This window comes from Sprattus sprattus, assembly GCF_963457725.1.
Source record: "Sprattus sprattus genome assembly, chromosome: 7".
Classification (NCBI taxonomy): domain Eukaryota; kingdom Metazoa; phylum Chordata; class Actinopteri; order Clupeiformes; family Clupeidae; genus Sprattus; species Sprattus sprattus.
Genome location: NC_137926.1, coordinates 26,093,981 through 26,107,681, shown reverse-complemented (window position 1 = coordinate 26,107,681; position 13,701 = coordinate 26,093,981). Strand labels below are relative to the sequence as shown.

The following is a 13,701-nucleotide window of genomic DNA, read 5'->3' as shown; positions in this document are numbered from 1 at the left end:
TCATTTATAATGAATCCATTGTTATTCTGTATCTGTCATAGATGTTATCATCCAAACTGCTAAGGACAAGTTGCAGTTCATTTCAAGGGGAATGTAAGCACACAGCTTTTTGTTCTTTTGTTCAATCTTGAAGTGTTTCCCTGAACACTCATATTAAACCCACAATGTGAAATTAAAGATATCTGCAGCTTCTCAATTGGTAGAAATGACATTAATTCTCTGACAGGCTCCCTTTGAAAACGATGTCCATCTGAAATAGTTTGAAGACTTTCTTTTTCTTTAAGCACTTTTATTTTATATTGTCTTCATTACATTTCACTCACACCTTCATTTAATGTCTGATACACGGATGTGGCGATATACATGTCATTTTCTGCTGATAAATACATAAAATCTAAATAAACAAAGGCACTTTGATCATGAGGTTGACATGTTTTGTGTGACATAAAAACCTTGCAAATACAAAGGGGTAACATGTTAAGCTATCATAACCACAAGATAATTATTCTTTCAAACAGAGTCTGCTTCACACCAAGTGTCCACTTAATAAATCAGGACAATTCTTCGGTTTCATCAAAGCATCGTCTCATTGCTCCTCAAGGTGTGCCCATGCTTAAAGGGGAATACTATCTGGCAAACTGCCATCTCTTTCATTTACTGTGAGTACGGTGTCCGTAATTTAGTTGCCATGTTGTAATCACTGGACAAAGAACTCATGTTAATACCAAATAGAAATAGCTTCTGGGCTCATTTCATTCAGATTCTTATTGTGAGATTATCAAACAGTTGTGATCACAGATCAGTGTAATGTGAAATGTCTCATGTTGCATATGTAGGTATATTTACAGAAAGAAGATACAAAATAAAATTACAAATACAGTGTAATACAAAAAAAAATATCTCTTTCAGAATTTGACAAGACTTTGAAGTGGTAAAGTTGTTTCTCCACTTTGCAGCGTTGGAATGTGCCAAAGCAGAAAGCATAGAGTATTGCTGCATACCTTAACATATACAGAGTGACTAAAAAGATTGAGGATGAGCATTGAATGAACATACAAAGGTGTTAGTGTACTGGGCTTTACATACTGGGATGAGTTCACTGACATGGTTTTGAATTTGTACCCTGTACTTACACCCCCCCCCCCCATTCACACAAGTGATCACCAAACGAATATTAAGACACAGTAACAGAACAGAACCAAAGAAGATGTGGTCCGTTTATTGAATTCATTTACTCCACATGTCTGTATCTGGTGAAGAGGTTGTAGAGTACTCGCAGGGTTGACTTCAGGTCACAATTCACAATATCTGAAAAGCAAAAAAAATAACTGTTATTATGGTTTTCTGAGAATGTTTACAGTCCAATTCACATAAATGGTCAACAAATGGGTGCATAACTGAGATAACAATACTATCTATACATCACAGCTTTCAAGGATTTTGGAACACAGTTAGCTTTTATCATGGGCTCTGAATTTCTGAAAAGGTGTCTGGGAGGGCTTTAGACATAACTTGATCTACTGTTTTGCAGAAGAATGCTATTTGCAAGGAGGGGTTGAGCAGATGCTGGTAGATCCTACACCACAGTATGCACCAGCTGATGGGCACGGCAGGCCAACAGCGAAATCAGTTATGCGAGAGTGTTCATTTGTCTGCCCAGGCTTCACATCAGACATGTATCACTATCTGGGGAATCTAGGGACTGTGTCAGTTTTAATAGCTCTGTTGGGCAAAGCATTGGTGTTTGACCAGTGGATTTCTCAAATGGTGTGACCATATGGCGTAACTCAAAATGGGCTCTCCGTGTGTCCTTTTACATTAGACTGTGCAATGACTCACCAAATGAGTTTCAAAGCAGATTAAGCAGGTGTACACAAAACTTACACCAACTAATATATGTGTATTGCAACTTTGATGTACTTCATGGAAAAAAATGCATGGATATAATAAATATGAAATAAAGTGTGAGAGGCACGCTTATATGCACGTGTTGCTTACCCTCAGGCCTAGGTTTTGGTTTCTCAAGGCCACCATCCTGCATCAGTTCAAAGGAGAAAGACACATTGTGCACCTGCATAAAGCATACAACAGAGAGGTATGTACAAGGTCAAGATGAAGGCAGCGTGTATACCACATACCAGAGAGTGAAGCTTTTCTATTGTCTAGTCTTGGTTCCTCTCACACCATCCATACACATAACTGAACCTGCTAACAATGAGCTGGTCACCACACAGCTTCATGGTCTTCTGAGATGCACATCCAAATTATACTGCAACATCATACAGTGCTGGATTAACCTGGCACAAAATATTTGTGGTATTTACAAACAGTAAATACAAGGTAGTTATTTTCAGTAACATTTTAGAAAGATGCAAAATAAGCCTGTAATACCCATGCTTTGGCATGGTTAGGAAATGCAGATAGTGCTGGAAGAATTTGTCCGAGACCAGACATGGGCGTCGTTAGACCTGGGTGTCCAGGGCTACCACCCCAAATTTTTTATGAATAGCCCTGGATCTTATAATAATAATAAAATAGCTCAAGATCTATTCAACTTTCACTCCAATCATGCATTAAAGCCCTTGAAAATAATATGATCTTGTTGATCAAAAACGTAGCCTACATTTTGGGTCCTCTGTGTGTCATTCAAGCAGCTGATCTACTTCACGCCACTTGGCACGCATGCATTTTGTGTGAGCACAAGAGAGAGAGAGAGAGAGAGAGAGAGAAAGAGAGAGAGAGCGAGCACCGGTTACAAGCAGACTGGCAACAAATAGCAGCCCAGGAATTTGCGGTCAAGTGGGCCCCTATTTGATACTACAAATTTGAACAGACACATGTTTATCCATCAACAATTAATTAATGAAAAAACAATCTGTTCTTTGTATTGTTTGTGTTCAGCTACAATATCAAATCTGTGCTACTGCCTTCTCTCCTTTCCCTTTCCTTTTTTCAGTGCCATGTTCACCTGTTTGTTTAGAATGAACTGTAAGTATTTCACAGACCTAAATTTTACTGCTGGGCTCGATATCAAAGATTGTATGCCCTTAAGGCTATAATGCAAAAAAATAAATGATGAATAGGCCTAGTCTAGAGGAATTAATGTTTCATTCTCATTATTTTTATAAAAGTGATCAATTTAACAAACGAACATATTCATTTTAGCCATTTACAGTCAAACAAAGTTGAAGACCAGTTTGAGCACTTTAGAGAAATCCAGCGTTAGCTCTAAATGTTTGTGCACTGAGGAGTTAAACCTTGGAAATGGTCAAACATGCAGAGGGGCTTGTTGAAATGCATTGAAGCACAAGTTCATTCAGCTAGTTTTGAAACACCCAGCACAGCACAGCCTCACACCTCGCTGATGCTCCGGCCTCTCCGCTACTCTCCTCATCATCGCGTGCAGCACACTGCTTCAATTAGTCAGTTATTTTAGCACACTGTACGGTGTCGGCCAACAAAGGATTTATTTTTTCTGCTGCTCCTTGCCTACATCGCTGGCCGTGGGGTTCGTCGCTCTCTCCGTGTTTTGAGAGCACATCCAATGAACTAACCAAACCCACACTGTTATTAGATTGCACCAGCCGTGTCGCTGCAGATAAGATTGCCTTTTGGATATCTGTATGAGCTAGTCTGTGGGTAGTCTGAAAATGGTGCATTTAGCTGCCATAATAAAAAAAAAATTAAAGAATCCTGGAGGAGGATGCCCCAGACCCCCCTACAGTTCTGGGCTAAACCCCAAATGTTTTCAACTGCTAGCAATGCCCTGACTATACCTATCCACACATTCATATTTTTCTGTTCCTTAATCCTTTACCCACACACAGACACAGACAGACACACACACACACACACACACACACACACACACGGAGGGAGAGAGAGAGAAAGAGACACCGGGCCATCTTTAGGACACTCACATGTGCCCATATTGTGCTGTGTGGATCACAAGTCACAAAGTAAACATCAGCATTTTAAACCCTTAAGCCAGTGGAGTAATCAGCTCAGTCAACACAGTGGGCTTAAGAGAGAGTGAATTTCAGAGATAGTTTTGGTCTCTGAGTCTGTGTTTTGAGTGTGCATGTGTATCTCTCTGTGTGTATAAGGTTGTGTGTGTGTGTGTGTGTGTTTGAGTGAGTTAGAGAAAGAAGGGAAGAAAGAAAAGGAAGAATGGTGTGTATTTGCTGTGTTGACAAGTGTGCACGTGCCTCCATAAGGGTTTTGCAAGTGTTAGTGAGATTGTGCAGGGCAGATCTCCAGAACAACATTTGGATGAATCTTAGAGCACATCAGATGGGATGTAAAGGATTAGGGGACTATGGAGACGGTCACTTGTAGCCAATGCTGGAGGAAGGAACAGACTAGGGGACGGAACGAGAGAGGAAATGAAGAAAGATAGGATTCCTTTAGGCAAGAGGCTGGGTCTTCTCCAACAACAGTCCCTGAAAGGAGCCCACTATCCCAACTTCTATAGCTCTCCCTTTCTCGCATTCTCTCCCTCGCTCTTGCTATACACCCCCACCCCACCCCACCCTCCTCTCTCTCTCTCTCTCTCGCTATCCGCATTAGTGCTAATCTCCCAGCCACTTATCGATTTCCTGTGCGGAGGCAGATTACAGATGCATCCTGGTCTATGCCCATCCTGCTTGGCAGAGACCAATGGAAGGGACCCAGGTGAGCCTGTGTCGAGCTGAAATGGCTCCCATGAACCGAGCCGAGTAAAAATAACAGACCCACATGCTCGCTGCACCAAGAACACAGGGCTGCTGCACAAATTAAGAGTAATTGCCACTGCCACAATACAGCTAATTAGAGATTAACCTGCAATCAGCTCCTTCACGAAGATCAGTGAAATTATCCCCAAATTAAGGGGAAACAATCATGTCACACCATGAACGTGTGAAGGCTGTGCTGTTAATGCAAATTCGGTTTTTCTACCACACGAGTTGACACTGACACTTTAAAGGAGGCTGTAAAAAGGGTATTTTCACAAGCATGCCATACATTCTGCCGATTCCTGGTTCCTGAATAGATGGCCATCGCTTGTTGGAATCCTTGCACTACCAGCTTTGTGTCCAAAAGGAATGTCTGTATGACCAAAATAAATCTACCAGTGATCTTTTTGTTGTTGTTTAGTGGATAGAAATGTGTTTTTGAAATGTACCTTCTGATCAAAGTTTTCCGGAGTGAGGAAGAAATTGTACAGTGTGACGAAATAGCCTTCCAGCAACCCCATCAGCAAGACAAGATATACCCCATCGGCAAACTGGGCAAATGAAAAAAAAAAAAAAAACCAGATAAACACATTTAATAATATAACAACACGTATAAAAATAAACAATATTATGAAAATGTGAAAGAAAGAAAACAAATAATACTATGGTGGCAATGCATCATCCTGCGGTGTGTGTAAATATGATAGATAGTGTGTAAATATGAGTTACCTGTGTTTCTAACTCTGTCACCTCCAGGTTCAGCTTATTCAAGTGCTTGTTCACAAAGGTAATGAGAGTCTGCAAAAAGCCAACAAGTTAAATAGGCGCCTTAATTAAGTGATTCAGCTGTCCATATCAAACATTTTGTCCTCATTTGTGGGAGTAACAGGGTTCTCACATGTTGAAATCAACTGTGAGTAACCTTGCACTTTTTATATATCTATCTATAATATAGATTTTTTTGTAAAGCTTTATCCATCTTTATAGCACCTTTAACATTTGCAAGTCTGAATGGAATGCTACACAATCCTTATTCACTCCTACAGCCATTCAGCTGCACTTTCGCCGTAGTCCCATTACGTTCGGTCCACGCTAACGTTGAATATTCACAGGTAGGTGGCATTGACTTATGGTGGTATGCCATTTTAAAAGCCTAACAACAATGGACCCTTTTGTGCTAAGAGGAGTGTAAGAGTGGCTTCCCGTACCTTCTTCACAACATTTAGCTTGTCGGGAGCATGGTCAAACAACGTGTCGAAGGCATCTCGCTCTGGAAACAACACAGAGAAGGGTGAGAACAGGATAATCCCCATAAAGGGGTCCGGTGCAAAACACAGGCCAGCCAATAAGAGAGATGGCAGCCACGCAGCTCTTACTAATCCATTTGCTTCATGTGTTAAAAAGCACACCAACACACAACATGGAGCACAACAGAGTTATCTGCAGATGATTATCAAAACACATACCGTGCCTTCCGGATAGAGCCCTGAAAGAGAAAAACAAGCCAATTAGAACATCTCAGTTTAAAATGGTTGGCTTTGTGGGAACACAATGAATGGCTGTCACACACACAGTTTCAATGCAAGACAACATGCCTGAGCTGGCAGCAGAGAGTCATATAGCAACTGGAAGTGAATCCAGAGAATGTGCTAAGAATGCTATGGAAACATACCGCTAACAAGCTGGCTGTACAGTTCTTCAGCGGATCATTACGAATGTGACACAATACGGAGGTGGGCGGTGGGGGCAATAGTGTGGGGCCACAAACAAAAGGCTTGGGGTTGAGGGGGGTGGCAGTTGGGTTGTACGCAGGGAGTCCCTGAGGCCGAGCGATGAAACAGCCGTGGCCGGGGCTGGACACGGAGCGGGCCCCAGAGAGCCCGTCCTCCTCTTCCCCTCCTCCTGCTCTAATCTCTGGTGCCAGTGGCGAGCCTGGGCAACCGCTCCTGCCTGTGTGATAACAGCATAAGCAGCCCCCACCACCACTCCAGCCCAGCTTCCCATATCCCCCAGCTGCTCGGAGCCGGCTGGACCACTGCACTGTGTGTGTGTGTGTGTGTGTATATATGTATATGAGTGTAAGAGAGAGAAAGAGAGCGAGACAGGAGAGATAGAGAGAGAGAGCGCGATAAAGAGATGCTGTTCTACTTTATTCTGCTTTGTTCCACTATTAGCATCACAAGTATCTGTTTAATTTACATTGGATATACTATAGTTATGTCAATTAACCTTGAGCAGCATTGAAAGCAATTTCATAACAAGTGTTTGTGACGGACATAAAGAAATGAGACAGAGCAAGGCCACTGATTCTAAAGAGAATCCCCTTAGCCTGTCATGATTAACTTAACATCAACTCAAGACAGGAACGTCTGGCATTCTGAAAAATACGACCATGACACAAAATGAGCACAGCGACAGAGGTTACATTAGCTCTTTAAATAGGATTCAAGATTAAATTATACTTTGATCTGCTGTCATGCACTATGAGCAGAACTGTCCTTTGCCTAGTGACACCCAGGTCAAATTTGGCAAACTATGAAGGTGCCGCTAGCAGGCTACATGACTAAATAGTCTGGACATCGTCCTTTGAAGTTGCCAGTGCAATGAGTGAACAGCCGTGTTTTTGCTCAGATAAGATTTGCTGAACTAAAGCCATCATGTCCAATTGTATGGTAAAGATGCAGGTGAAAGTCCTATTCTCAACCATTATAGTTGAGCCCCATCATTTTAAGAGATGTGCAAGAGAAAGCAAATGCACCATATTGATCAGGCAGTGAGAGTGGACCGCTGTTGGGGCGAAGTATACTTTCGGCTCATCCACCAGAGATTAAATCCCTGGCTCATAGCAGAGCTATTTACACTCAGTGGTGAGATTTTCTACCTGATTCAGATAGACACAATGAGGCACTCAGTAAAAATCAATGGTGCTGCAATGTTCAGCATAGCAGAACAAGTCAAAAATGCAACAATGGCTTCTCTCTCCAGTTCTACTTTTTGACAATATATGTATATGGCACTTTTTTCTTTACACACAAGGCTTTGTATACATTTTGTATACTGTATTTTATAACAGAGTAAGTGATTTTGAAGCCACTGAAGTTTTCTTTTGCTCTATAACTCTCTTCTTCTTGTTCTGCTCTCATTTCTGCATGTGTGAAGTGGCCACAAAACTGGATTGTGCCATATTTTTTCGATTGCAAGGCCCTTGTGCACGTTTGTGTAAAATAAACTATATCAGAGTGAGTGACCTCCCTTGAACCCTTCTAAACACATTTGTGTGTTTGTGGGCTTTTGTAAAAACATCTGCCACATCATGACAGTCATTTTCAAAGTACAAAAGGAATATTATTTACCCTGTACATCTGCTAAATAAAAAAAGTGTCGGCCTTGTGCTCTTCATTGAATTCTAAAACCTTGCACAATAGTGTTCCCATCTGTGTTATTGTGGACATTTAGCAGACATACTCAGTATTTCCAGTGATCTCCTCCTGAATCTGACGAGACTGCAGAATACCCTCCCGTTTCTGAGGAAAAGAAAATAATGAACATTCCATGCTCCAGGACCAAGAAATATCTATGATGACTTATATTTTACGTGACAAATGCAGTATTAGGTAGAATTATGTTTTCATACAATTCTGGACTAATTTATATGATTGTAGATTTAATATGAGATAATACAAGTACTGCAGTTGTGTACCAACCTGAACGATGACAACTTGAATAGAGACGTGGTCAGGCAGTCTTATGGGCGCTCTGAACTGCTGGGAAAGCGCCACCAGTAAGTGAAGAATGGCCACTATGCTCTTCGCATGAACAGCTGGCAGACACAAACAGACAGGGGAAAGCTCTAACTTAAAACTGAAAAAAGGTACTTGTAGGTAACCTTCTAACCCATGCTACAGACCTGGCCTACAATTCTACGGATGTCAGTCATTTCAAAAGAACTTGCCCAATAGAAATGCTCATCACTTAGTTCATTGTTCAAATAATAAAAGGTAGGTGAACAAGTTTGAGACAATTCCACGCTGAAAATAAAACACTGCTGGACCACTAGAATGATGAATTAAATCCTACATAAATGGTATTACATACCATCGGAGGTATTTCAGCCTTGGTTCGTCAGAACTAGACGCTACATGGCCAAATTAGTTAAAATTCACATATATGTAGTTCATTTCTGAAAAAATGATGTATTATTTATGTAATTTTCCAAGAATAAATGACTGAATATCTTTCCAAAGAAATGGTAGTCTACATCAATACAGTGTTCAGCATCATCTTAACCGTGTATTTATTTAGAAACGTACAATCGACATTCCACTTAATGCTCCTGGTGGACACCTTCAAAGAATCATTGATCCTCTCCAGCACTGTCTGCAGCTTCTGCTTCTGAGCAATCTCGGACTGAGTGACCTCCGCCACATTCAGCTTCTCCCCCTCCAGTTTTTCTGAGGTGAAAAAAAAAAAAAACAGCTCAAGGATTAATCATCCCGTTTAGGAGCGTGATGAAGTAGTGTCAGGTAATAGTCCAGGAAAAGGGGAACTTGCCGAAGAGCTTCTGAAGGACCTGTCCGTCGTACAGGTCCTCAGCCAAGTCCTTGACGATAATCCTCTCCCCGACCAGTACATCGTTAATCCAATCAATGAGCACCTGCAAGATGTAAAGAAATCAATGCTGATGCGAACCTAAAACACACCAGGAGGTGCGCAACAACAAAAAAAGAGTGCCTCCTAAAATAGGCTCTAACGATCACCCACTGGCACTCCCTCTCCGTCATCCCTTATTCCCATCATGTGTGATAATGACATATACCTTCATCAGCTCTTGGAGCTTGCGATCATTTTTGGAGTTTGGATCAACCATGGTGCGGACCTCATTTTCCTCTGAGGAAGGAGGCATAGATAAAGGGTTACTTTTGACATAAATGTGGGTATTTCATGCTACTCTCTACCATACTAAACCATACCATACCTAGCAAGGTGTCCTCTGGATGCACCTCATAGGGGGTTGGGCTCAGAGGCAGGTTAATGGCATTCATCCCTTCCTCCTGAAGCTCAGACACTGGAAGGGACAACGACAAAGATCTTTTTTACGGCAAACACACATAGCATGTTGAGGACATACCAATTGACACTTTCTGGGAAATTATTTGTGTTAAAGACTATTTTGCTTGAAGTCACAGAGACAAGATACAGTATATGGTTGAAGTCAATCTTGTAGTATATTTTAACTAGAAAATCACAATCATGTAAACACAAGCGCAATATCCTGTGGCATTTTGTTTTCTTAGGTCACTCCGATTTCCCCACCTCTGATTAAGTTGTGACACTTTGTGAGTGTTGACAAAAAAATCAGCTTGACATTTAAAATTCCTCTGAGAGGATAGTACGACTAAAATTAGCTGATATTTGTGCAAGTCACCTTTAATCAAAATGTTAAATATACGTAACTGTTAAGGTTAACTTGAAACCATAATATTCATAAACCTCAAACTGAGATTCTGTCAGACAATGGCAAGACATATAGAAATCTATAAGTAGTATTTCTCCAGGGTCTCTAGTCAGACGTCAATCCTACTTGTTTCATTTTCCAGCGCCAGTCATCACTTCAGTTATGAATACAATTATCACAGGACATACACCATGATCAAAAGACTCACTTAACTCCAATGCTCACACCCCAAGGTGCAAAAGTAACTAGAGACACAAAGCAACACTCTAAATTTAGCCCGTCAGTATCAAATTATCTTTGGGTTTATCTCAATTTCAATTAACAATGTTATAAATTAGAGGCTATTCAACCTATGTTCACACGATTCTAATAACCACCTCAGGAATTAGCATTGGGTCCAGCATGTTTTTGAAACATGTTTCAATAATAACATTGATATGATCAAGCCGTGTCTTGTTCTCCCCATCAGTTCAATCTTCAGAATCATTAACATTTCACACCCATGAGGCAGAAGCTGCTGTAATGCATGAGCCCCATGAGACTGAGAACCCCCCAGCCCTCCACACATTCCCGGCCACCACTGTAGAGCCAGCACAGCACAGCATTAAAAAGCCCAGATGCTGCAGAGCCTCTTGCTCCTGCACACGACCCAGCATGCACCTCAGAGCAATTCCAGCAACGCCTCCAGGGATGTCAACATCCTGTGCTGGTGTCCAAGGGAGAATGCCATCCTCTTAATCAACACCATCTCAACTTCTCGCTCGCTCACACACACACACACACGTCCTACTGTGGTTCATAACTGATATCCTTCAGATTCTTCATGGTGAGAATAATCCACAGCTTGACAGACACCTTCAGCAGCCTATGAGCGCTATTGTTCACCTTCATAACTGTAATCACACTCCAAGACTGGAAGCCCAGTGGGAATAGATCTTCAAAAGAGAGATACCATTGTATAATACACACAGGGTGTATAAAAGCACCGAGAAAGCAGGTATTTGCTTTGGAAGGACATGTCATAAAGACGTTCTACCTGGACAGAAGGAGCCACATCCCATTTCCCTCTGTCCTCAATATCTCTTCTCTTCTCGTCCTTCTGTGAGGTATTAGCATCTTCCTCACCTCATTCCCAGTAGACACACCCTTTCTCTCTCCTCCGCCTCAACCTTCATCCCTCTCTCCATCCGTCTTGCTCTCTCTATATCTACCCGGCCCAATCATCGGGCCTGCTCGGGTCCATGCCCCCTTTTTCTTCTGCCTTCCTGTCCACGCTCATAAATAACAAGAGAGTGATAAATGTTTTAAAAGATCCCAGAGTCTCTCAGGACAAGGGGACAGTTCCATCAAATCACTGTGAGTATCACAGCCAATGTACTCTCTCAGCTTCAGCTTGTGCATGGCCATTGCGTAGGCTGAAACAAAAAGAGAGAAAGTCAGATGAGAGGGGGGAGAGAGAAAGAGAGAGAGGGGGAGAGAGAGAGAAAGAGAGAGAGGGCGAGGGAGAGAGAGAGAGAGAGAGAGAGAGAGAGAGAGAGAGAGAGAGAGAGAGCATATGTGGAATGGGCTCAGCTGCCTATTTGATGCCACTTAGCGCTGCGAGCATGGACGCAAAGCAATCGCAAGACAAGTGCACTCTGGGAACATGGCAGGCTCGGGGGACCACTCGGGCTTAATGGACAGCAAAGAGCTTAATTCATTTAATGTTGGACACAGGGAAAAACAATGGACAGAGCGTTTGCTTCCGCAATAAATTCACTCTTAACCTCATGTGAACACGCACAGGCAAGCACTATTACAGTAACGACGAATTAAGTAACTTGTTCTTGGCATGGATGGTGAAAACAGACTGAGGACCAACAGTGAGCCTGAGGCGCAGCTGCTCCTGTCAGAAGGTGTGTTTGTTCTTGCCTCATTCCTGAGTAATAACATCTGAAGGAGTTCACTGTAAGCATAGCCTACCTTAGATGGTAATAGAAAGTAGGCCACACAGACTTTTCAGTCTGAATGCGCAATTGACCCCAAACATAAAAATAATCCAGTATAAATTAGACATTTCGAGAAGCCTGTCACTTAAACATCCGTTGCAACTGACGATGAGTTATTAATCAACACTGATCACTTATGGCGTATGGAGTGTGTAACAACGCCCCAGGGGTTATATTTTTTCATATAGCCTCGATGCGGCTACAAAATGGGATGAAATCTTCCTTTCGGCACGGCGTGACGTGTTATGCCTTTTATTTTAACATACTTGTGTCCCTAAAGGGATTTTAAACATTGAGACTACATGATAATTAAGTTGATAAAATAGTTTACTCTCAAATGTGACGTCAGAGTTAAGGACAAAGCAGACATTTGCAGTTATCATCGTTGGGTTTGATGGTGCTCTGGAATACGTCATGCATAGTTCAGTGCTCTTTAAGTTATTAAATATATATTTGTGTACCTTCCTTAGCCTTTTTCCTTCTCGCCAAAGTTCCTCCAAGTTTTCCCAGGAATGAGTCATCTTTCTTTCTGGAGGACGGCGATTTAGGAGTGGGTGATTTGGGTGAGGAGGGAGATTTTTGCGGAGAGGACGCCATCTGAATTTTAAAACTTCACCTTTAGGCAAAAGTAACTTATATTTAACAACTAATGTCCGTGATCATCCGCCTATCTCAACTTTTTTTTTTTTCCATGAAACGGAAGCGGAATTCCAGATATTTGCCCAGCCTTCGAAAACGAGATTCCCGTGTGTTTTCGCGTTCCTTTAAAATCCCTCCCTCTTTCCAGAGAGTGCAACTAATCCAGGCTGGATCAGTATGGGGAAGCAGATTCATTTGCGTTATCAGCCTCACAAGTAAATCCTTCAAAACGTTGCATTCAAAACGTTCTCATTCGGTTACTTCTTATTGCAACAATGCCCTATACCATACTTAAACACTGCATTATTGTTGTAGGCCTATTTGGTGGAGCAGAGACAATCAGACTACAGAGAGAGACTTATCTATAATAGGTTTTTATTAAATACATTACAGAAGTGTAGATAAACCAAATTTCTGAATTAAATTAATGAATAAATCAAGCAGCCCCAATTAAAACACAGAATACATAACATTTGGCAGTGTTTCAGACATAGTGAAATAAATAAAGCTAGCCTACATTTTTTCATAACAAGATAATAGATTTGGTATTGGTGCTGAAAACATCAGCAACATACAGTAGTAAAACAGCATTTCCTTACAGAAAATCTTGTGCAAGACCTGCAATTATATATTATAAGTGTCTGACAATGTTCTGATCTCTAAATGTTAATTGAGAGAACAATAAAAATACTTTCAAATAGGACATGCAAGAGAGATCTTAAAGTAAAATACATAACAAGTACACAACTCCCCAAGTGGTGAACAGATCTCTTTCTGAAAAGACACACACAGTGAAAGGTGGTTTTAAACATTTACCAATAAGCAGAATTGGTGCTTGGAGGAACACTATTTATTCTACGACATTGTGAGTGAATCCATATTAATGGATAATATTGCACACATA

At 41.4% G+C, this 13,701-nt stretch overlaps 1 protein-coding gene across 1 annotated transcript; it reads right to left on the bottom strand.

The window, feature by feature from the left end:
* Window positions 1–342: 342 nt before the first annotated feature.
* On the bottom strand, window positions 343–12,809 carry parvaa (parvin, alpha a). The gene is made up of 13 exons (XM_080842510.1): window positions 12,620–12,809; window positions 9,691–9,780; window positions 9,532–9,602; window positions 9,267–9,369; window positions 9,026–9,166; window positions 8,420–8,535; window positions 8,181–8,239; window positions 6,182–6,201; window positions 5,924–5,985; window positions 5,445–5,513; window positions 5,165–5,266; window positions 1,999–2,071; window positions 343–1,308 (listed from the first exon to the last, which is right to left on the bottom strand). Exons 1-13 carry the CDS (start codon window positions 12,753–12,755, stop codon window positions 1,232–1,234), a joined length of 1,119 nt encoding a protein of 372 aa, XP_080698636.1. The 5' UTR covers window positions 12,756–12,809; the 3' UTR covers window positions 343–1,231.
* Between the last annotated feature and the right edge of the window lie 892 nt (window positions 12,810–13,701).